The sequence below is a fragment of the Podarcis filfolensis genome (genome assembly GCF_964270895.1).
Source record: "Podarcis filfolensis genome assembly, chromosome: 1".
NCBI lineage: Eukaryota > Metazoa > Chordata > Lepidosauria > Squamata > Lacertidae > Podarcis > Podarcis filfolensis.
In genome coordinates, this window is record NC_139604.1 from 4,069,602 (window position 1) to 4,093,242 (window position 23,641).

Sequence of the window (23,641 nt, forward strand, 5' to 3'; positions counted from 1 at the left end):
CAACAAAGCAAACCGGAGGTTAAACTAACTCCTTTCGAGCCTTGGGAGGAGCGTTTCTGTGACACACCTGCAGACTGCAGCCGACACAACATACAAAGCTCTGGGAAATAACAGAATCCAAAAGATCTGCACCCAAAAGAAGGGAAAGCTGTGGTGACTTGGCATGGGCCAGGGAAGGCAAGAGGAGAGAGAGGGCACCAGGGCAGAAGCAGCTAGAGACAGTGTAAGTTCTGGTAAGATATTAATTTTAACAATTACCTTTTTATAGGGAGTTTTTTTAAATAGCAAATTTCCCAACTGCCAAATTCTCCATCAGACACTCCACACTAAGAAGCAAACCAAGCAAACCAAATGAACACAAAGCATGCATTGCTCCTTGCTATTGTCCTGTATCAGTGGCCGTTTTCTCCACAGGAGCCAGTTGTTCTCATCTATTATACAAAAGCTGGCAGGACAATCCCATGGCCCTCGCACCAATGTAAATGTCAGTTCGGTAACACTTGCACCAGTGTGAGGGGCCCAGTGCATGTCTTCCTGCTGACTCATCCAACTTATGCTGCCTAACTTGGTGCCTCTCAGAGCAGGGGGCTTCTACAGTTTTCGCCAAGATGAGATGGGCTTCCAAGCACAGCTCCGCTAGCCTTTCACTGCACGCCACAATCCACAGGGCCTGCAGTCCAGACTTCCAGTGCTGACTGGTGTTAGCCGACAGAGGAAGCAGAACAACTCAGGACACCATGTGGTACTTTTATTTAGGTTTTGTGGGCTCAGGGGTGAGGGGCCAAAAAAAATGAAATAAAGCAGGATAACCCCTCCCCAACCCCTGTTCCTGACTCAAAGCATCCTTGCTCAGCGTCAGACACAGACCTTGACTTGTGCTTCTTCTAACCAGCAAGGAACTCAAAAAAAAACAACTGTATCTAGCAGCTAAAACAGTTCTCATCTGCCCTTGTCTTCCTTGCTCAGCCCTTCCACAGAATTTAGCCTTGGTTGGCTCAGCTGAGTAATTCAGTGCTAGCAAGGCTGAATTATCTCTCTTGTGTAAAATTTATTTAAACAAGTAAATAAACTGGGTGTATTTCTGTTTTCCTCAGGGTGGGGAGCTTCACTGCAAGGTGAAAGCCAGGCCCCTTTTCGCCTTGCCTTCAGGAGCTGCATAAAAGGTCAGGTCCTATGGCAGGAAGACCAACCCAGACACAGAGGACTGAGTGGGCGAGGGTGGCAGACTGCTGCCACCCACCGAAGAGTCTCTTCCACTAGAAGAGGGAGATCCTATGGTTGTTCCAAACAGTTCAGAAGCCTTTCTTGTCCCATGTTATCCAAATCTGCATTGTGGCTGCTCTACACAGGTGGTGACAAGAAAGAGCCTTGGCAAGGGTGGCCCCATGTCAGCACGGAGTCCCATCAGCACATCTACTTCCAACGCGTATGGTAATTTTTCAGTGGTTGGGGTCTCTGACAGGAGACACTTCAGCATTATAGATCTCTCTTAGCTGTTGATGGTGAAAACTGTTTTCATAAAGGTGGATTCAGGGGAGGAGATGATGTGGAAACGGCCAAAACTGATGAAGAAAAAATAGAAAACAGAGTTTTAGTAATGCATAAGGAGGAGTGTAGTATTGAAGCAAATTGACAGAATAGAGAGCAAGCCCTGCTTCAAATGAGATTTGAAATGAAAGAATCTTCCATATTATGCATATACAAATAATGAGGCAAAATTCACTTTCAGAATGGAAAACATTTTTTTAAATCATTGCACATAATTGCTGGAAACAAGTGAAATCAAAAGCATTAACAGTGCGACTAAATTTACTCTCTCACTGAAAAATCAATGAGAAATTAAAAGTTGTGAAACTTTCAGGAGATAAATTGAACTAACAGAAGTAAAACCTCAATAACTGTGAAACCTATGAAGATTTTGCCTCCTTGTCTTCCTCACGATGTCCAGCCATGTGCATAAAACATCACATGAACGATGGACGGACCGAAAGAGAGGCTTCATGAAGCTATCTGGATCTCCAGGTGGAATGAGACTGAGTTCTCCAAACACCAGTGGAAGTTGCTAGAAGGGTTGAGAACCCCAAGCGCTTCTCATGCTTCTCTTATATCTCGGTCTTCTGAGATATCCCCCCCACCAAGCAGAAGCCTGTGCTGTGACTCAAGCTAAAATGAGGAGGGGTCAGCTGGATCCCTCAGACCACTAGTACTGGAGGCAGAGGGAGAAGCCTCAAGACTGGACCATGCCTGACCCACAGATTGAGCTCATCAGATCAGGATCTCTTGAGACAGAACCTCCTGATTTGGGACTTCTGGCATCTGTACTCTCAAAGCCTCATTATCCTGCTGAATAACTACCTCCCTCCATGCCAGGCTGAGCTTTTTTTCAGCTGGAACTCACCAGAACTCGGTTTCAGCCCCTCTCAAGTGGGCAGCCTTGCCATTCTAAGAGAACGAGGGAGGCGTTCGTTGTGAGTTCCTGCACCCCAGGCACCCCACCCCAATTGGCCCATCAAGTTCTAGCTTCCAAGGAAGAGGTTGTGTCACAGTTAAAAACATCTTGTATACTAATAAGTATTGGCACCTGGGCCAATTTGTGTTTGGCAGTCTAGTAAGTTAATATTTGCGGTGGCATTTATGCTTATGGTATATTCATACAGCGGAACAGACTCCCTTGGGATTATTATTATTATTATTATTATTTATTTTATTTATACCCCTGGTTTCCCCAGCCACTCTTGGCGCCTCCCAACAGAATATTAAAAACACAATACAGCATTAAACATTAAAAACTTCGCTAAACAGGGCTGCCTTCTAATGTTTTTTAAAAGTCAGATAGTTGTTTATTTCCTTGACATTTGATGGGAGGGCTTTCCACAAGGAGGGCGCCACCACCGAGAAGGCCCTCTGCCTGCTTCCCTGTAACCTCACTTCTTGTAATGAGGGAACCGCCAGAAGGCCCTCAGAGCTGGACCTCAGTGTCTGGGCTGAACGATGGGGGTGGAGACGCTCCTTCAGGTATACTGGCTGTTTGGGGCTTTAGAGGTCAGCACCAACACTTTGAAGTGCGCTTGGAAACTTACTAGGAGGTGGTGGACTCTCCTTCCTTGGAGGTTTTTAAGCAGAGGTTGGATGGCCTTCTGTCATGGCTGCTTGAGTTCAGATTCCTGCATTGCAGGGGGTGGACTGGATGACCCTTGGGGGTCCCTTCCATCTCTACAGTTCTATGATTCCATGTTGTAAGCCGCCTTAAGCCTGGTTTGAACTGTGGAAAGGCGGCATACAAATCAAATGATGCACGTAAAAAGAGACGGATGTGGGTGGAGCATAGGTTGCGGCGACACACCCACTCTGGCAACTTTTGCTCAGGGTTCAGATTTACTTTTTCATGTACACAAATGTGAGTCAGTAACTGTATATTACAACGTAAAATAATTGTTTCTTTTTGGAATACTTGCAATTAGATATAGATTACTCATTCAATTTATTTGAGTTTTATTTTTCTGTGGTGGTAATCTGGCAACAAATAACACAAAAAAAGATTGCCCCTTCTTTTCCCGTGAACTGGAAAAATGGCAACTTAGCTGACATTACCCAACTCATACAAGCAGGCTGTTGGTTTGAGAAGGGTTCCCTCCCCATCATTTATTTGAGCACATTGACCATCAGTGTTTTGTCAGAACTGATCCTCAGTGAGAAAATGATTTAGGAGTGCATTGAAGTTGTACTGAAATGGTTAGCTAGTTGTGGGAATGTGGCCATTGTTGTTTCAGGGAAATCTTTATTTGATGCGCATGAAGTTGCGCATCAGTGCTAGGAGAGGCTTCCAGAAGGCTTCCAATTTACTCCATCTGATGAGGAAGAGCTGTCAGTAACGTCTCAGGGCAGCGCTCACAAGACTTCCACTAATTGCCTTTGAAATGTAGCCTTACCTTTCACCTGGAATTCTAATTTATGGTCTGTATGGCATTAGCAAAGAAAATAAAAGATTTCCACCCTGGAAAAGGTGACAATTGACTGTCTGTTTCTGGGGGCTTTTCTCCACTAAAATAATTCCTCATTCTGTTGTAATGCAATAGTAACTTGCCAGACCTTCTAATGACTAGTGCTGTTTATTCCAAAAACAGTATGGCTTTTCCATTTATAATTCAAAAACCAGAGGGCACAACTTTCCTACGGTGCAATCACACCGCTTGATGTTGAGCCAGGTTCACAGGATGAAAATAAAAGCAAGTGGGTCCCAAAGGAAACCAGTGGGGGGAGGGGGGAGGCTCTGCAAGCCGGCCAGAACCCATGAAAAGTTAAGTGGTGATGGTCACAGAGCAATAAGCTCCACTGCTCCAAGAATCTCAAACTGAAATAAGTTTCTGGCCCTCATGGTTCCCAAGATCTCTGGTAAAATGCTGTGGCAAAAGATTTTTGATGGTTGGAAACAAAAAGAGGCACATGCAGAAAAGCCCAGGTCCAGCAAAAACAAGGCCTGGATTACATGCCTAGTTAAAATAAGACTAGAGCTCAGCATTCACACACCCCTTGATAATGAATAAAGGGCATGTTATAACCTTTCTGTTCTTTCAACAACCCTTTAGAATAAGCCAATATTTTGGGGGGGGGGGTTGGTTTGCAAAGTTTATTATTATTATTTCATTTTATAATGTATGTAAACAGAGATAGCAATTTCATGAACAAGTTGCCTCCCCTCACCCATGACTTCCACCCAAGCGATACACAGGACAACATAGCTATTGGGTCAAATCAGGCCACAACTTTATTGATGACAGATGCAATGGTCTTTGGAAAGGCATTGGGTACGGCCACATGACCTCCAGCCTGCCTGTTAGGGGTCAACCTGAGGCCAAGGGTTGCCGCCCTGAGGAGCACTATGGTCCCCGCTTGGGATTCTGGACAGAAGCAACTACTTCTGGACCCCCTTAGGACTGGGAGGCAAAGGCTACAGTCTCCTCTCCACCAAAGACCAGGTCCAGCAATGATCAACAATGAGATCCCACAAGCAACCAAGGGAGGAGCTGGACACCAGCAGTGTTCCTGAGGTGGACTGAAGTGAGGGATGAGTGCCTAATCCAAGCTGCCCCAAGGATGGAGCCAGCAGAGAGGCTTGCCTGCCATTGGCCAGTCAGCCAGCAGCCTTTGATCCACTTCCCAGATCAGCACAAAGCCCACTTGTGCTGGGCCTGGGGGAAATCCCCATCCCTTGCCAGGTCATGGTGGGGAGAGAGGCCCTGCCATGCAGTGCTACCTGACCAGTAAAGGTAAGCATAATGATAAAGACAAAAATGGAAACCAAAACTATAAAATAGGCATGCAGAATGAATAGTTGCACATGACTTAAAATGAAGTCCAAGTAGAGACTATCAGATCATCAAGTAGAATTCCAGATTTGCCCGGCTTTTGACGAGGGTTGACTTGAAAATGAAGGTTTTGCTGTATATGTCATAAAGTAATGCCAAATCATATTAAAACTGTCTGGAGGTTCTAGTCCTTGCTGAAATCTCAAATTATACATTATTTTCTCCATTACAGCTATATTCCAGAGTGAGTGGTACCAAGCGTTCAGTGTAAGATTTTGGGCTGTTTAGCATTGAGTTGCACTTCCAGTTTGTGCTTCCTTTATCATATAGAAGACCAATTCTATTGGTATCATAAAAAATGTCCAGTAACATTAATTTTGGACAACAAACAATAGTTTCCCTAGTAGTATTTCACTCCCTTCAAGTGTCCCAGTTTTCTAGGGACAGTCCTGGAATTACAGAAGCCATCCTGGTTTCTGAATTGATCCTGGAATGTCCTGCTTTTCCCTTTTCCTCGCCTCCATGTCTCAGAGAACAATTAAAAGTGGGGGTGGTAGCTGCAAAAAAGAGAGTCCTGTTTATACCGAAAAGAAGATTGTTGCACCAAGTGAAGGAAAAGGTGAAGCTAGCAAGCAAAGCCCTTCCTATAATTTTGAAGGAAAAGTTCACCAATCCACTTTAAATTCTTTATTTGCAATGCTTTCACAATCAGCCACTTTTAGGAAACACAGGGAGCCTTGATTTCTTTATTGTAAGTTGAGCCTTCCACTGTCTACTCACAAGTAAGTCCCGCTATATTCAATGGCGCTGAAACCTGGGTGAAGACTGGGCAGCCTCACACTGCAATCCAAAGTGTGTTTACTCAGAACTAAGTCCCACTGAGTTCAATAGGATTTACTGTCTGGTGTGTTCCTGATCATTCTCATGGTTACTACTGGTACTACTACTACTACTACTATTACTACTACTAACAACAACAACCATTTCCCACCTTTTTCCCTGTCAGGGACTCAAGGCAGCTTAGAGCTACAAGTTTATTTCATTGTTGTACACGATCCCTTTCCTCGCACATTTTTTCTTTGCAACAATTCTGCAAGGTAGGTTCAGCGGAGAGGCTGTAATTGGCTCCAAGTGACCCATGTAGATGTGTCTATGGCGTCTGTGTATGTGGGAGATCAAACACGGGAGAAGCGTCCTGGTATAGAAAGAGACAGCCCTATTTTCATCAAAGAAATGTTGGTGGGTATGATACTTATCATCTTTGTCAAAATTAAATTCCAAAAATCTCGCACCAACTAACATTCCCACCGTAAAAGATAATACGTACCAAGTTTATTGTAACCCCTCCAACAATTAGGTGATATAGAATATTTTTTTTGACATTTGCAAAGGGGTGCGTTACCATCTGTGCAATAATTTCCTCATTTTTAAAAGGGGTTCCATAGATCCATGAGTTACATTGAGCAATATAGAGTACAATTTAGAATCTAATCCTTTTGCCCCTCTGCATTTAATAAATTTTCTAATTGTGTTAAGGGTTTCAGAGCTTGTGTTTTTACATGTTGTTTGATTAAAATAGATTCAGTTACTGTTAAGATTTGACAAAGGTATTTTTATTTGGTTAATAGATATAGGTTGATTATAGCTATACAAATCTCATTATGTATATAATCCTATGGATTCCCAATGTTCAAATTGCTTCTCTCTCCCTTTGCTGGGTGGTGTGATATTGGGATTAATGAAATAATAGGTGTAAGTTTAGGTTGCCAGATTTTCTATACCCTAATAGTACAATTAGTAAATGGATTTGTTACAGTGTTCAATAGATTTGTTTTAAGATTCTTAAATGAATGAGCTCATAGAAAGTTCGGAAAGTTTAGAAAGTTTGATTTCATTGCTGAATGGGAGTGAAAGGAGAGAGAAGAACCCTCCGCAACTGCAGTTTGGAGTTTTAATTATACCAGGTTTAATATTGTCAAGAATGATCCTGAATAATAAATTATTATTATTATAATAATAAATTATTATTATTAATACCCCGCCCATCTGGCTGTTACCCTCTGGGTAGCTTCCAACAAAATATTAATATTAGCTCTGATGAGGCACAGACACTGAAGATAAAGACAATAGCCTGAAAACAGTTGGAGATTGTGAAGAATGGGATGTGTGGGTAAAATGTCCTGGGATTCCCTTATAGTGGTTTTTAGAAAGCATTGATTCGCAACAGCAGCGCACTGAATCAGCAAACTCTGAAGCCCCAGGCAGATGGCCATCCAGTATAAAGGACTGCATGGAGGGAGACCCAGGACTGCATTATCAGCCCACATTCAAGTCCTCATTTGCATAGGAGCCTATACCCAATGCACAGCACATGTAGGATTCTCACATGCAACTTTGGCTTTGCAAAAAGGGAGGGTACAGGTCCTGCATAGAAAACCTATTTATGCAGCCCCTTCTGCAAGCATGATCCCAGTCTGGCCCACACATATTTATTTGTATGTACAATTTCTGTTTACACACTGGGTTTGAGATATCTCTGTCTATATAAGGAAAATAATGATTTCCACCCTCCCTGTGATCCTTCAGTTTTCTCTTTGTGCAATGGCAGTGATCAATGCAGCTGATCAGACTCAAGTCCTGTTAACAGAGAAGAAGTCTGGTGGTAGATTGTAAACCTGTGGTCATGGACTATGGTTGTATCCAACAGTAAGAGGGCATCGGTGGAAGCGCCTTCTGTATGCACAACAAGACTCTCCCTTCCAGCCATCTTCAAATATCTCAAGGGCTGTCACATGAAAGACAGAGCAAGCTTGTTTTCTCCTGCTCTGGAGGACTCGAACCCATGGCTTCAAGTTACAAGAAAGTAGAGTCAGACTAAACATCAGGAAGAACTTTCCAGCGGGAAGAGCTGTTCAACAGTGGAACAGACTCCCTCCGGTGGTGAAAGACTCTCCTTCCTTGGAGGTTTTTAAGCAAATGTTGGATGGCCATCTGGCATGGATGCTTTGGCTGAGATTCCTTCCAACTCTTCTATGATTCCTGCACCCTGTGCATCCACTCTGTGCATCCTCAAAATCTGCTCCAAAGCCTTGGGGTCCTGTTGTAGGAGGAGCTCTGCTTGCACTACACTGGATACAACCAATATTTTAAATATTTTTACAGCACATAGAAAAATGCAGGTGCTTTGTGAATAATAAATACGAATAGCATTAGTAGCCAAAGGTACATATTTTGGACATCAGAAAACGCTGCATTCGCCTTACCTTGAAGATTTTTTGAAGCCAACATGATTTCTTAAACACATACACACAAGATAAAATGCTTCAGAACTGTGGTTACCTCATGCTACTGATGGACAAGGTTTTTAGTATACTTTACACTGTGCTGAAAAGAAACTGGAATAAATTCCACAACAGCTAATCATCAAGACAGCAACAATAATTTACTGGTGATTATTTGAATAGCATGAAAAAATCAGATGAGTGCATTTTAAAACATATCTGTAATTTGTATAGGGAAGGCACGACTGGGAATATGTAGGTTGTTGGAGTTGGCCGTATGGCGAGGGATGAGGTAAGTCTTGGAACCAAAACCATGTAGATTGCGACCCTGAACTACTTTCTGCTGCCTATGACTGCAGAACTCATCCTGAGCCCTCAGAAGAGCAGGACTGCTCACCTGGCCTCCCTCTGGCTGAGTTGCTGCCTCATCCCAGGATGAAGAAGGGTGAGGTGTCTGTGGCAGCCCCGAGGCACAGCCTTGCCACAATGCCTGCTAAATAAATACCTTGAGCTGTTTTTGGAATAACAGCACATGCTTTAAATAAACACATCCACACCACTAAAGACAAATACTGTCTGCACTAAAGCTATAGGACCATGTCCTATCTTTTTCATGATACGTGAAGCACTGTAACACATCAGATCAAATTCACCAGGAAGCAGCTTTGCTAAAACCCAAATTATAGAGAATAATTAACAGAAATAATATCATGAAAATAATTTTATAGCATTAAACAAACACAAACAGTTCTTCCTGTTTTCAATTGCTCACTCTTAAAAAAGCAAAATCCTCATTAAAGGGGGGGAGGAAACAATGAAGGAAGGGAATTGTCCTCTAAAACATCCAAGGAGACCTTACTACTGTTTATGGAGTAAAAAATTTATGATTTGGTCTGGCACTGGAAGAGTATGGATCAGGTGCAGACGACGTTTCCCGAGTGTCCTTCGTACTGCCACGCGGCACAAAGACATCAGACTCCTAGGGCAGCCTGTGATGCAACACACAAGAAAGAGACAAGGAGAGAAAAAGAAACAATTGAATACCACAGCAGACCCACAACTCCTAGTCCCACAAACACCTATGCCTAGTTAATACCTTTAGGCTGCATGCAGAAGTGAGAGGTGCACCCAGCTCCAAGCAGAACTTAGGGCTCATCGCTTTCACCCAGGGAAAACCCACTCTGCAGTGCTGAACTGGAGAGAATGTCAATCGGGCTTCCCGCAAATTGGTGTTTGCTCCGATTCAGCACTAAAGAGTGGGTTTTCCCGGAAAGTGGAGTAGCAAACGCTCAGTCCCCTGCTTTCTAGGCACGAGACAAGTGGGAGTGTGGAAAAGCCATAAGCAGGGAGAGAAAAACTAAGCAGTGACTCTGCAGGAAGGAGCTGGTTGGATATCACTGCTGCTCACAAATCTGAACTACCTGCCGATTTGTTACCAGGCCATATTCAAGGTGGTACTATTAGTATATAAAAAGTCCTCAGTAGCTTAGGTTCAAGTTTACTTGAAAAACCTCCTTACTTTGTATGTGCCTACACAACTGCTTTGATCTGAAGAACTGGCACTTTTACACTTACTTCATAAGGTTTGTTCTGGACTTGCAAGGAATTGATCATTCAGTGCAGCAGTACCTACAGCTGGAACTCCCTACCTATTGATATTAGGCAGGCACCCTAAGGGAGCAGGTAGCGCTGTGGTCTAAACCACCAAGCCTCTTGGGCTTGCTGATCAGAAGGTTGGCAGTTTGAATCCGCACGATGGGGTGAGCTCCTGTTGCTCTGTCCCAGCTCCTGCCAAGCTAGCAGCTCAAAAGCACACCACTGCAAGTAGATAAATAGGTACTGCTGTGGTGGGAAGGTAAACAGTGTTTCTGTGTGCTCTGGTTTAGTCCTGCTGGCCACATGACACGGAAAGCTGTCTGTTCCCAGGCCCAACTCAAAGGGCTGGTTCTTACTTGTAAAGACTAAAACAGGTTTTATTGTAGTTGTATCTGTACTGAGCAGAGCTTTTTTTCAGCTGGAACTCACCAGAACTCAGTTCTGGCCCCTCTCAGGTGGGCGCCATGGCCATTCTAAGAGAGAGTGAGGGAGGTGTTCACGGTGAGTTCCGGCACTTCTTTTAATAGAAAAATAGCACTGTCCATGCCACACCCACCTCTGCAGTACTGATGAGCTCCTCCTCTGAATTCCATCTTATGAGGAGCCTAGATTTATTTGTTTGTTTACAGTAAACAAACTTTATGCACCAATTGACCATAGTCAAACCTCTAAAACCTTGTTCACAAGGAGTAGGGCTTCCTTGTAGGGAGCCCGGTACTGTAGGTCACACCAAGATTCCTACAGCTTCCTCCCTGCTAACTTGCTGAAAATAGGCAAAAAGATTTCTGTCTCAGTTGGCCTTTGAAAAGGAATTCATTAATTGTTCTGGCTCTAATGTGGATTGTAGCTGTGTTTCTTTTTTGTTTTTACTGTTTTAGTTAAATTATTTTATTTTATGGGTGTTTTATTAGCTTTTTGTTTGTGTGCTGCTTTTGAAATTCATATGGAAAATTCTATATAAATTACTATAATTATTTAAATGAAAATCATATTCAGATACTATTAAATTTCCATGTTATGTATTAAAAACATTTCCCCATTTTCATCAGTTAAAAAATCCCCAATGAAAATTTAAACCAGCTGACAACCCTAATAGAGATACTTTCAGTTCACTACGCACTCCTTTTGCAGGGATAGAATATGAATGCCAAAATAACTTTTTCCACTCACTCCTGGCTTCTTTGAACACCTGCAAGGCTTCTGGGTTCACTTTGATCCTTCCTGTAGCTCCTTCTCCCAGAGTCTCCCATTTCACCAGATTCAAGTTGGCACCAAAGTCAATCAAGAGGTTGACAAAAGCCACATCACACCCATGTCTCAAGACTGCATCCATGACACACACCGCAGAGCCCCTGGAGAAGCCCTGGATGTTGACGGGGCCACAGGAGTTAAAATCTGGGTTGGCTCCCGCTTGCAGAATCAGCCGGAAGCACGGCAGGTTGTGATAGGCTGCGCTAATGTACAACGGGCAGACCACCAGGGAGGTGAGCGGCCGGGAAGATGGGCTGGGGGTCCCCGAGATCAAATGGTGATTTACATCCACATCAGCGCCATACCTGAGGAAAGAAAAATGAAATTCATTTGGAAAGACTATGGCAACCCTGCTTTCATTAAGCTCTTTGGTGGCGGCGAGATGGTTGCTAGGCAAGCTGCAAAATCCTGCCCTGTTGGACTTTATGTGCCTTGGACCAAGCGGGATAGGAATAAAACCTTGTGAAGTCAAGCAGGAGGTGGTCGTCCTCCACCATATTATGAACCTCTAGTGTTAGGTGAGAGCCAGTGGGGTGCAGTGATTTCAGTGTCAGCCTTGGTCCTGGGGAGTCAAGGTTCAACGCTTACTGGTTCAGCTTCACCTACCTTACTGGGCTGCTGTGGGGATTAGAGGAAGAGGAGGAGGAAAACCAAGAATACCACCTTGAGCTCCTTGGAGAAAAAGATAGGAGCTAAATGCAATAAATACATAACTGGTGCAATCCTCAGACAACAGATAAAGACAATTCCAACAAGAAAGAAAAGCACGAGGCACTAAAGAAACTGGTGTGGCTGCATAAAGAGCTTGGAGAAGAAATGGAAGAAAGGGGAAATCACAAAGGAGGAGTATACACGAGTAGCACAGTTGCCCAGGGAAGGTCAGGTGGGTCAAAGCTCAAAATGAGCTCAGGCTTGCAAGAGAGGTTAAAAATACCGTATTTTTTGCACCATAACACTCACTTTTTTCCTCCTAGAAAGTAAGGGGAAATGTCTGTGCGTGTTATGGAGGGAATGCCTACGGGTGGCATGCCTACGGATTTTCCTCCTCTAAAAACTACGTGCGTGTTATGGTCGGGTGCGTGTTATAGAGCGAAAAATACGGTAATAATAAAAGGTTTCTTTGGCTATGTCCAAAGTAAGATGATAATCAAACAAGTGGTAGGTCCTCTGCATGGAGAAGACAGAGAAATGCTACTGGGTGGCAGGGTGAAGGCCTACTTTGCCTTTGCCTTCACCCAAAAGGAAAGCGATGCCCAACCTGGTGATAACAGAATAAATGATGGAAGGAGGGAGCTGCAGCCCAAGATAGGAAAAGAGGTAGTAAGGGAACACCTAGCTACTTTAAATGAACTTAAATCTCCAGGGCCTGAGGAGCTTCACTGAAGGGTACTAAAGGAGTTTGAGGATGTAATCTCAGAGCTTCTATAATCTCCGAAAATTCTTGGAGAACAGTTGAGGTCCCTGCAGACTGCAGGTGGGCACATGCTGTCCCCATCTTCAAAGGGGGGGGGAGAGAGAGAAGATCCAGGTAGCTACCAACCAGTGAGCTTGACATCGATACCTGGAAAGGTCTTAGAAAAGATAATTAAACATTTAGTATGTTAGCACTCAGAAATGCATGCTGTGATTACAAAGACCCAGCATGGGTTTCTCAAAAATAAGTTATGCCAGACAAATCTCTCTTTTTGAACAATAGAGTTAGAAGCTTGGTGGGTCAGTGTGTCTTGATTTCAGTAAGGCTTTTGACAAAGTTCTTCATGATATTGTTGTGAAGAAGCTGGTAAAATGTGGGTTAAATAAGGTAACTGTTAGGTGAATTTGTAACTGGTTGACTGACTGATCCCAAGGAGCGCTCCTTAAAGGTTCCTCATCATCCTGGAAAAACGTGACAAGTGGGGTGCTGCAGGGTTCTGGGCCTGTTGTTGTTCAACGTCTTTATCAACGACTTGGATGAAGGAATTGTGGGGGTGTTCATCAAATTTGCAGATGACACCAAACTGGGAGGGGTAGCTAATTCAGTAGAAGACAGAATCAGAATTCAAAGTGACTTTAACAGATCGGAGAACGGGGCCCAAGCTAACAAAATGTATTTCAATAGGGACAAACAACAGGTTCTACACTTAGAACCAGCTGTACCAATATACGATGGGGGACATCCAGTCAGTAGTACATGTGAAAAGGAGGTCTTAGCAGAACACAAGCTTAACATGAGTTAGCAGTGTGTTGCAGCAGCAAAAAAAAAAAAAGGGTAATGTTATTTTAGGTTACATCTAGAGTAGCATAGATCCTGATCAAGGGAAGTAACAGTCTTATTTTACTCTGCCTTGGTCAGAACACACCTGGAATGCTGTATCCAGTTCTGGTTACCCCAATTTAAGGAGAATATTGACCAGCTGGAACATGTGCAGAGGAGGGTGATCAAGGTGCGCAAGGCTCTGCCAACCAAGTCTGATGAGGAACTGTTGAAGGAGCTGGGTATGTCTAGCCTGCAAAAAAGGAGACTGAGGAGATATGATAGCCTCTTCAAATATCTCAAGGTCTGTCACATGGAGGATGAGCAAGCTTATTTTTTTCTGCAGAGGAGAGTAGGAACTGAACCAGTGGATTCAAGTTACTGAAACATCAGGAAGAACTTTCAGACAGTAAGAGCTGTTTGGCAGTGGAACAGACTCCCACGAGAGGTGGTGGACTCTCCTTCCTTGGAGATTTTTAAGCAGAGGCTGGATGGCCATCTGTCATGGATGCTTTAGCTGAGAATCCTGCATTGCAGGGAGTGGACTAGAGGACCCTTGGAGTCCCTTCCTACTCTACAATTCTACAATTCTCTGACTATAACTGCATCATCAAATGTTGCTCTCGCTTGCTATACTGGCTCCCTGCGCTGTCAGGTTCAGGCTGGGTTTTTCTTTAGCCGTCTGGCCACCTTGCCCTCTTTGCCTCTCACTGCACTGACAATTCCTGTCTCTCCCTCTTCAGTTTCAGAAGCTACAAATTCACATGAGCATCAGGGTGAGGCAAAGAGGCTTTGTTAAATCCCTCTCTAAAGGTAGTGCCAATTAAATCTGCTTTTCACCGCATGTGGTTACAGACAAGAATATATATCTGCCAAGTAGCCAGCTTGCTAGTTGCTAGGATAGCTTTCACATGGCAAGATGGAAACAGAGAGTATTTAGCAATATTCAGAATGTAAACTATGAAAGCCAAGACTCCAGAGATGTGCTGGTGCGAAAGAATTGTGCCGCCCTCTGTGGGAAAACTGGGGGAAAGCCCAGACTGAGCTCTCCCCAACTAAAATGAAGAATCACATATGCTATCCTGACTGTTTTGCGAAGCATAAGATTGAGGTTGTCTAAAATGTGGCCCAATAGAGGAGAGGGATGAGGGGACACAGATTCCTTAAAAGAGCCAGTCCAACAGGACTGCAGAAGCACAGAACCAAAAGTTACTAAAGGTATTCCAGCCGATCTCCTGCCTCAGTTAAGTACAGTTCTCCCCATGCATGGATCACCCCCCTCAATGCCGGCCACAGTATGCCATATCCACAACTTAAGGGAGATTTCGGAAGAATTTAGGTTAAGTGTTGACAAAATCCTTCAGCATTTATTACTGATAAGATCATGAGGTTTGAGATTCTGCCCTGTATTGTACAGTGGTACCTCAGGTTAAGAACTTAATTCGTTCCGGAGATCCGTTCTTAACCAGAAACTTTTCTTAACCTGAAGCACCACTTTAGCTAATGGGGCCTCCCGCTGCCGCTGCGCCGCCGCTGCACGATTTCTGTTCTCATCCTGAAGCAAAGTTCTTAAACCGAGGTACTATTTCTGGGTTAGTGGAGTCTGTAACCTGAAGTGTCTGTAACCTGATGCGTCTGTAACCTGAGGTACCACTGTATTTTGAATCCTTCCTGGGCAACCCAGTCAGATGGGCGGGGTATAAATAATAAAATTATTATTATTATTATTATTATTATTATTATTATTATTATTATTATTATTATTCCTTCCCACTCCCAAAAATAGGTGTGGGCCAGGAGTCAACCTAAAACAAATTCACAGTCATGCAGTGTCTCAGTATTCAGGAAAGAGGCTGCATTAAAAGGCATATTACACCTTTCCTGGCCTTGTTGGAAATGAGTGCAGGGGTCAAGCTGATGCTGTTTTGAAATGGAAAATTGGTGGCTGCAATGTACACACTAACTTTACCTTCTGATATCTGAATATTGACCACAACCATAGAATTCCCACAAGGCAGTCATTGCTAAGTCAATAAAAAAGGCAAAGCACATGAGCAGCTCAGCTTTCAGCAGCAGGAGCTGCAACAGGCCTTGGCTAGAGTCTCTGGGCTGGACTGACACGTCTTCCCTAACTAGAAGTGAGCAATGGCTAAGAGACTGGGCTGTGAGACGGCTGGTGCAATTCTTACTACAGCCATGAACTCACAAGATGGTTTTAGGTAAGCCTCTGCCTTTTGCCTTCAGCTGCCCTACCTCCTATATGCAAATAATAATAACAAAACTAGAGGACTGTTTTAGATCATGCATATTAAGTACTTTGAATATTAGAAGTACTCTATTAATATGAAGTAGTAGTATTACTGTGCTGATCTTCCTCCTCTATCCCATACCGACTCAAGGGGGATAGAGGGGGGAATTGGGGGTGCCACTGAGGTAGCCACATTTTTGGTTGCTTACCGCTTGTCCTGCCTCTTTGGCCCTTTAATGTGACTGTTCCAGTGCTGTCAACTCACACAAACATCAACAGCATTTCCGAACTTGTTGCCTTCTAGAGATCTCCTCATATGACTTTCACTATTGACAGACACAAAGAAGCACACACCTTCAGGAAACCAACCTTTTGTGATAATAACGGTTGGCAGAGTAGAAAAGCATGGAGGGCAGCAGAAAACAGGGAAGGCGGGAAATGGCAGCTCGTCAAATAAATGGCCAAGTATTCGTTTTCTGTTTATTGCTAGACAGATCTCAAAGAGTTGAGCAGGATTTCAAAGCTATCACTGAGAGCAACATGTTTGTTTGAAATGTAAATCCTGCAGACTAGTTGCGCTTGCCAAGGCAAAAGTCACCAGAAGCAGAGCAGTTGTGTTTGGCTCTGCTGTAACCAGGAAGGGGATTCCACTCTAAGCAGAGTCTCCAAATGTCCCTATGAAGTAATTATATGACTTAGGAATAACTTTCCCTTCCCATCCAAACAGTCTAAGAATGAGGTTCTGCTTTCCTAATTATATATTTCCATTCTACCTCCACTCTCTGGTTAATAAGGAAAGGGTGATATTATTCTGTGCCAGGTTTGTGGGGGAAAGTCCTGGTTATGTCTGTATGTAGAACTTACTAGTCTTGGCAGAGCTGGAAAATACCATTTTGAAGAACACATACAATTCCCTGTGAAGTCAGTCAGCACTATCTGCACGCTCAGAGACTAGTCAGGCTACACAAAATCATGGGGTGGCACATGCTCTGCTTACAGTTTTTGTTTTCTGATTTGGCCTTTCAGGAGAGGGAATTCTCCAGAACCCTTTCACATGAGGAGGAGAGAGCCTCCTACTCATGAAAAGGCTGTTCTACCTGACAGAATCCTAGAACTGTGGAGTTGGAAGGGACCCCAGTCATCAAGTCCAACCCCATGAAATGCTGAAATCTTAGCTAAAGAATCCATGACCTCTCATGCCAGAGTGTTGCCCATGAAAAGGCTGAAAAGTGAAACTGAATCTGTAAGATGTTTTCTGATTCTGTAAGAGTGTTTGAAAGGATAAGAACTGCTGTAGAACTTATCAGTTTGAGCAACACTTGCCCAAGTAATTGCAAAACAGTGGTAGTGGCTATTTGCTTTCTGCTCATCCTGGTTTTTCAGCTCCAACTATTTTTGTTTTGCAATTTAATTTTGAAAATATCCAAGAAAGGCCTACTGAATCATGCTGCGAACCTTATTTCTCACCACCCCAAATAAAAAATGGTGTCCCTGTTTCTGAATGGCTGTCAGGAAACGAATCCGATGTGCACCTGGAAAGTTGTATTGCAGTCTAGTTGAGGGATGAGAAGCAGAAGCTCTCCTATTCACTTCTCAGACCTTCTAATATTTCTTTTCCCGCACAGACACATGAAAAGCCATCTTAGATAAACCACATACTCTGTGAATTGGAAATGGGGACACAGGTGTGCTTTCAGTGTAGCTGCATGCATTGCTAAACTAGGGCATGTGTCAGATGGATGGTTTATCATGTACCCAGGTCAAAAATGTTGGAGAGATGTTCTAACATAGGACAGTCCCTTCCCCCCCAAAAGTATATTTACTTAGGTCATAATTCTTAGGGTCAAGCTAGACTGGATGTGGAATTTTGTTTGCTTGCTTTAGCAGCTGGGCATATGTATGTATCTGTATTTTATTGGACGAGTGCATTTTCTGTAGTATGAGTGGCATAATTGATATTTTAAGCTTTCCACAAAGCAATTTAAACTGATTAATAGCTGCATTTCAACTTGACAATCTGGTATTAGCATAGTCATATTGAAAGAGAAATTATTTAATGAGAAGATATTGGCCAGGGTCAGTTAATTTTAAACTTGAAAGCTTTCCAAAGTCTACATTTAATATTGCTGGCTAAGTGTCCTTGCAGCAGAAGTATAAATCTGCACACCATCACCTTACACCAAAAGGGCTCTTGCTTCATAAATTCATATAGATCATGGAGATGCAAGAAACCCTGGATGTGGTTCTGACTTGTGGGTCTGCCACCATCACATGTGGTTTGGCTCACAGAACTGAATGGTTCAGCTGCCTCCACTGCAACATGACACTTCAAACATCAGCTTTTCAGATCTGTATACAGAAAATTTCCATGTGTACACCTAACTAAGTAAAGTGGTGTTTAATTAATGGGTGTTTAAGAATGTGTATCTATCTTATCTATTGTAGGCATCTATCTCCCACCCTTCAACAAGTTTATCAGAAGGCACACCTATTAGAGACTTGGGACTGGTGGTGTGAGTGGCTCTTGAGTACACACTAGGTGGCAATCCCAGGGGTTATTGCTTTGTTTGTTTGTTTGTCTCTGGACATATTTGCCCTAGAATGCCAACTCTTTATCTGCCTTTAGACCCCAGGTTAAGGCAATGTGTTATTGGTGAAGGCTGTAATCTGTCTGGTTCCCATACCAGGGGTTGTTTCTGGCTTTGTTGCTTCTCTCTTTGAATTTTGCTGGCTACAATTTCATTGTAGTGGTGAGACATATTTTTAACCATTTTTGATGTTTTTATGACTCATTCATTACCAGCTGCCTTGAGGGTGGAGAGGTGGGGTCAAAATGGGACTTTTAAGTGTTTAACTTTGGCAAGAGAGAAGATGGAAAACCAGACCTTCAAGAGGGGACATGAAGGTCTTTGACCTGCAATCCCTGTTCCACATGCCAGCCATCAGCATGTGATGTTGCAGCTGCTGGGTGAATAACTCATATATGTTCTTATTCTCAGAATGGTCAGGAAGGGAAGAATAAAAGTGTGCCGTCTTGAGCACGTTTTTGTCAGAATGGTAACACATTAAATTTTGCAGAGAAGAAAAAGAAGTGTAGATATTTGAAAGGATTCTGAATTTCTCCTACCCTAAAAATGGAATTCCCAAGTTTTTCCATTTTCTGAGGACCCTCCCCCAACTCTGCCTATCTTCTCTCATTGACAATTGCTGCCTGTTGGAATTGGACAACTCAGAATCCTTTCCGTAGCAAACATACCCTCTTTGGCTGACCGGCAATTGGCTCCTGGGCAAAGATGAAGCAAAATCACTCTGTACTTACCTGATCAGCTCTCTCAGGATGTCAGTGCTGCCTACCCGGGCAGCATGATACACAGGGGTGCTGCGGTGGTGACGGCTCCCATTGGGATCAGCTCCGGCTTGCAGAAGGATCTGTGCGCATTCCAGATGCCCATTCACAACAGCTACGTACAGGGCAGTTTGCCCTTTCACGTCCACAAGATCAATCTCTGCCCCTTTCTGAATCAGGAAATCCACACAGTTTCCATGTCCTGCCGTGGCAGCAATCCGCAGCGGCGTACAAGGCAGCCAACCACAACACCACACGGATTTCTCATTGATGCGGCTGAAGAAAGCAAAAGCAGCACAAGTAAGTAATCCATGAGCGTGCCTGGATCTTGCCTTGCTTCCCCCTATGAGCATGCACTGTTCTCAGCAAGTGTGGGGCAAAAATTAAGAACAAACACCAACTTTTCTCTCTCTGGATTCTTTCCCTGGATGTCCTATGTTATCCATAGCAACAATTTTCTGACAGCATGGGAATAAAATCACGTCTAAATAGATATATAAGGCACAATCACATGCAGCCTTTGCTAACCTGCCACTCTTCAGTTGTTTTGGACTACGATTCCAATCAGCCCCGTCCAGTATCCATTTGATGCAAACAGTCTGTCACTGACTGCACACATGCACACCCAAACCTACCGTATTTTTTGCTCTATAAGACTCACTTTTTCCCTCCTAAAAAGTAAGGGGAAATGTGTGTGCGTCTTATGGAGCGAGTGCAGGCTGTGCTGCTATCCCAGAAGCCAGAACAGCAAGAGGGATCGCTGCTTTCACTGTGCAGCGATCCCGCTTGTTGTTCTGCCTTCTGAAGTTCAGAATATTTTTTTTCTTGTTTTCCTCCTCCAAAAACTAGGTGTGTCTTATGGTCTGGTGCGTCTTATAGACCGAAAAATACGGTATACGCAACCCCAGCTTAGATACATACACCCAGAATTACGTATGCCTGAATAATTCATAAGGAAGGCTACCCATAATCTGAACTGTACAAAAATGGACAGAACAGATCTGATAGATGGAATAAATGTGCAGATGGAACCTAGAACATACAGAGCCCAGGAGGATGATCAGCAGGAGATCCCTATCTACATACATCCCTTTGAACCCTCAGTGTTCCTCAGTGACTATTTGCATGAGGCTAAAATGTACTCAGGGCTAAAGTGTTTGATTTATCACCTGAGAATCCATGCTCCATTTCAGTAAAATTGAGAGCTACCTTTGGAAGCTCTCTTCCTCCAACAGGTTTTTAATGGTTTGCAAGTCTCCCACATAAGCAGCATCATGCAGCCGGGTGTCCTCACAGTGCTCGATGGGGTGGTCACAGAATTGTTCCTTCAGCCACTCCTTCAGATTGCGACCTGTGCTGGAGAGATTGTTGCTGCTTTAGGTCATAAAACTCAGCAGGAGCTCAGCCCTGACCAGGAGGTTCTGCTATGGTCACTGGAGTAACCCACTGCATTCTCTGTAAAAACCCACTCTTTAAAGCTGAAGCGCAACCAATGGCAATTCAGGTTTTCTGTGAATTGCTGTTTGCTCTGATTCAGCGGTAAAGACGCAGAGCTTTAAAGCACAGACCATGCCTGGAAAGCACAGAGAAGGTCAGGTGGGGCCTGAGATATTTTCAACCTCTTTGAGACCCTGTACAGACTGGCTGTTGCTTTTTCCAGATATTTGAAGGTCATGTGGCAGGACTATTTTGCCCTCAAGTATAAGATGTTCTTTTATAGGTTTTATAAGTTGGGAAGAAAACAGCTAAAACATCAGCAAAACCTATATGACAAGAGACCATTGTGGGACATAGCACTATCCTATCCAAACGTCCGAATAATTATTGTTTACAATCATCCAATATGTCCTGAAAACAAATGCCTTTGCATGCAGCGAATAGGTGTTCGAGCCACTTACCATCACATTTAAAAATATCAAAGATTTGTAAAGTTGCCTAACATGTTTCGTAATATGGCTCCTCCATTATACCCAGCCAAATAGGCATGAGGCAAAATGTCCCCAGATACATTCTGAGCAGTCTCCTTTGCTCAAGGACTCCTTGAGATGTGACCTAGCACAATGCAGGCAAAAGATACTTGTAACATACAAAGTGCTTTGTGATGTTTAGAGCTGTTTCCTAGCTTGGAGCTTCAGAACAAAAGTAAATGAACACAATCATCTGACACTCCTTCCCTACAGGATCAAGATACAAATAAATATGTTCACAAAAACCAATTTTCAGTTGAATTATATTAGCAACTACCTAGAGAAAACAGGGAAACTAACATAATTAGACATCAGCAATCGAGTCCTAATTCTCTCACTGAGATTGTAAACCTATGTTTCGAGTATTTTCCTTCAGGTCATACAGACTGCAATACAAAGACTTATCTATCACCACATCATCTAGAAAACAACACGAAAAATTAGTTTAGTAACTATGTATAAGAACCTGCGATGAAATCTGTTATCAACATTTTCTGGGAATCCCAGGAAGTAAAGCAAACAAGAATTAAGAATAATTGCTTGCTGCATTAAAAGCCACAATCTTCAAACCCATTTGCTAGAATGACTGAGAACAACTGTGCGGCCTGGGAATCCATTAGCAGACAATTACATTTCTTCCCTAAACAAGTCACTGTGATCTGATTAGGTGAAATTAAATTATAATTGCATGTGTAAGATTCAGAGATATTTGCCTGTGAAATATTCTGAAGGTATTCTGTAACATATCCTACTAATAATACAATGTTCTCTCTCTCTCTCTCTCTCTCTCTCTCTCTCGTGTGTGTGTGTGTGTGTGTGTGTCTGTGTGTGTTTGCTGGTGTTATAGAGGAGTGGCTGATGCCTTTTTCAAAAAAGGAAAATATCTGTAGATGCTCAAGACAGTAAAGTGCTTTAAATTTGCTCATGAAAGTTAATCTCAGCAAAGCCCCAGATATACACAGAAAAGCCTGTTTGAAGCATTCAATTCAATCAGACATTCCTTGCTTCCTGTATTTGGGTGAATGCGTGAGGAAGCAGATTCTGTATTCACACTGCTATGTCTCCCAATTTACCCTTTGAATATAAGAGTAAAGAACTGTGCTTATTTATTTATTTATTATTTATTTATTTATTAAATTTGTATCTTTTCTTTCCACCACACTGAACACTACTGCAATGAGGGTAAAACCCAAGAAGGAGTGGCAAGGGCGTCTGTATTGCTGGTATATGCATTCAGCACTCAATGTTTGCAGAAAATCAAAGCACCACTCATGGGCGTAGCCAGGATTTTTGTTAGCGGGGAACAGAACCTTGGATTTATATTGATTTTTATTAATTTTGATTGAGGGGGCAGGGAGCCTGCCCTCCCGGCTACGCCCATGGCACCACCACTATCCCTATTTTACCGAAACAAATAGCAGGGGACGTGGAGCAACATTTCCCCCAGATTCATCTGGCAGCTGAGCTAAGAATACAAGTCACTTGATGTCCCAGCCCACAAAAGTGACCACAGTCCCCAGCAGAGGGTTTCCAAAAACAAAAAAGCACAAGCTTTTTTTGAAAGCGCTGGCTTTTGCATACAACCTGCTTACTTTTATCAAATGCCGTCCAGTAGATCATGGTGAGGATTAAAGCTAACTGGTTAATTAGTAAGGCTATTTTCCACGATCAGTGAATAACTACTAAAAATCACGCTCCCTCCCCGAGCCTCAAAAGAGAAGCGTGAGGGATCAGAAGTAACAGGTTGCGAATAGGAGCAAGATGGGCACTGGATGCGTCTCAAGTGCCTCCAATGCCCAGGGAGCCCCTTAAGTCTCTTGAGGATCCCGGTAAATTTAAGCAGAAACCTGATTTTTGTTTGTTCAGCGTTTTCGAAGTCCGCTCTGATAGATACTCGGGTGGAAAATTCAGTATCGGAATAAATATGCACCACTGACTGGAAAGCATCCTGAGGGGTCAGCAGCACCGGACTGGCATGAAGGAATGAACGCATACACACAAACACACACACACGCGTCTGACTCTTTTGAGCGTGTCAGATCCCCCTGAAAGGCAGGCGGGTCCCCGGCGCCCCCCACGTTACCTGCCTGGCCCCGCGCGGCCCCCGGAGGAGCCCCTGGGCCTTCGGGCCTTCCCTCGCCCTCGCCCGCCGGCCTCGCCTCGGCCATCAGCCCCGCGGGGAGCGCGGCCTGGCGGGCCTCTCCAGCCGCCTCGTCCCGGCGCCGCCTTCGCTCTCGCCCGATTGGCGGAAAGGCCACCACGCCAGGGCTTCCCGCTTCGGCTTAAGGTGGTTCGCGGGAGTTCGCGGAAGTTAAGGTGGTTCGCGGAAGTCTTTCCCCTTTGGGTTTCGCGTGGGGTCGGAGCATGAAGCGTTGGGGGGCTCGATAGGTTTTCGTTTTTAAAAGATGCCTGA

The 23,641-nt window shown here is 43.7% G+C and overlaps 1 protein-coding gene across 1 annotated transcript; it reads right to left on the reverse strand.

The window, feature by feature from the left end:
• Positions 1-8,729: 8,729 nt before the first annotated feature.
• ASB1 (ankyrin repeat and SOCS box containing 1) lies at positions 8,730-23,427 on the reverse strand. Its single transcript, XM_083572054.1, has 5 exons — positions 23,312-23,427; positions 20,471-20,612; positions 19,235-19,537; positions 11,354-11,739; positions 8,730-9,576 (listed from the first exon to the last, which is right to left on the reverse strand). Exons 1-5 carry the CDS (start codon positions 23,394-23,396, stop codon positions 9,446-9,448), a joined length of 1,047 nt encoding a protein of 348 aa, XP_083428180.1. The 5' UTR covers positions 23,397-23,427; the 3' UTR covers positions 8,730-9,445.
• Positions 23,428-23,641: the final 214 nt, after the last annotated feature.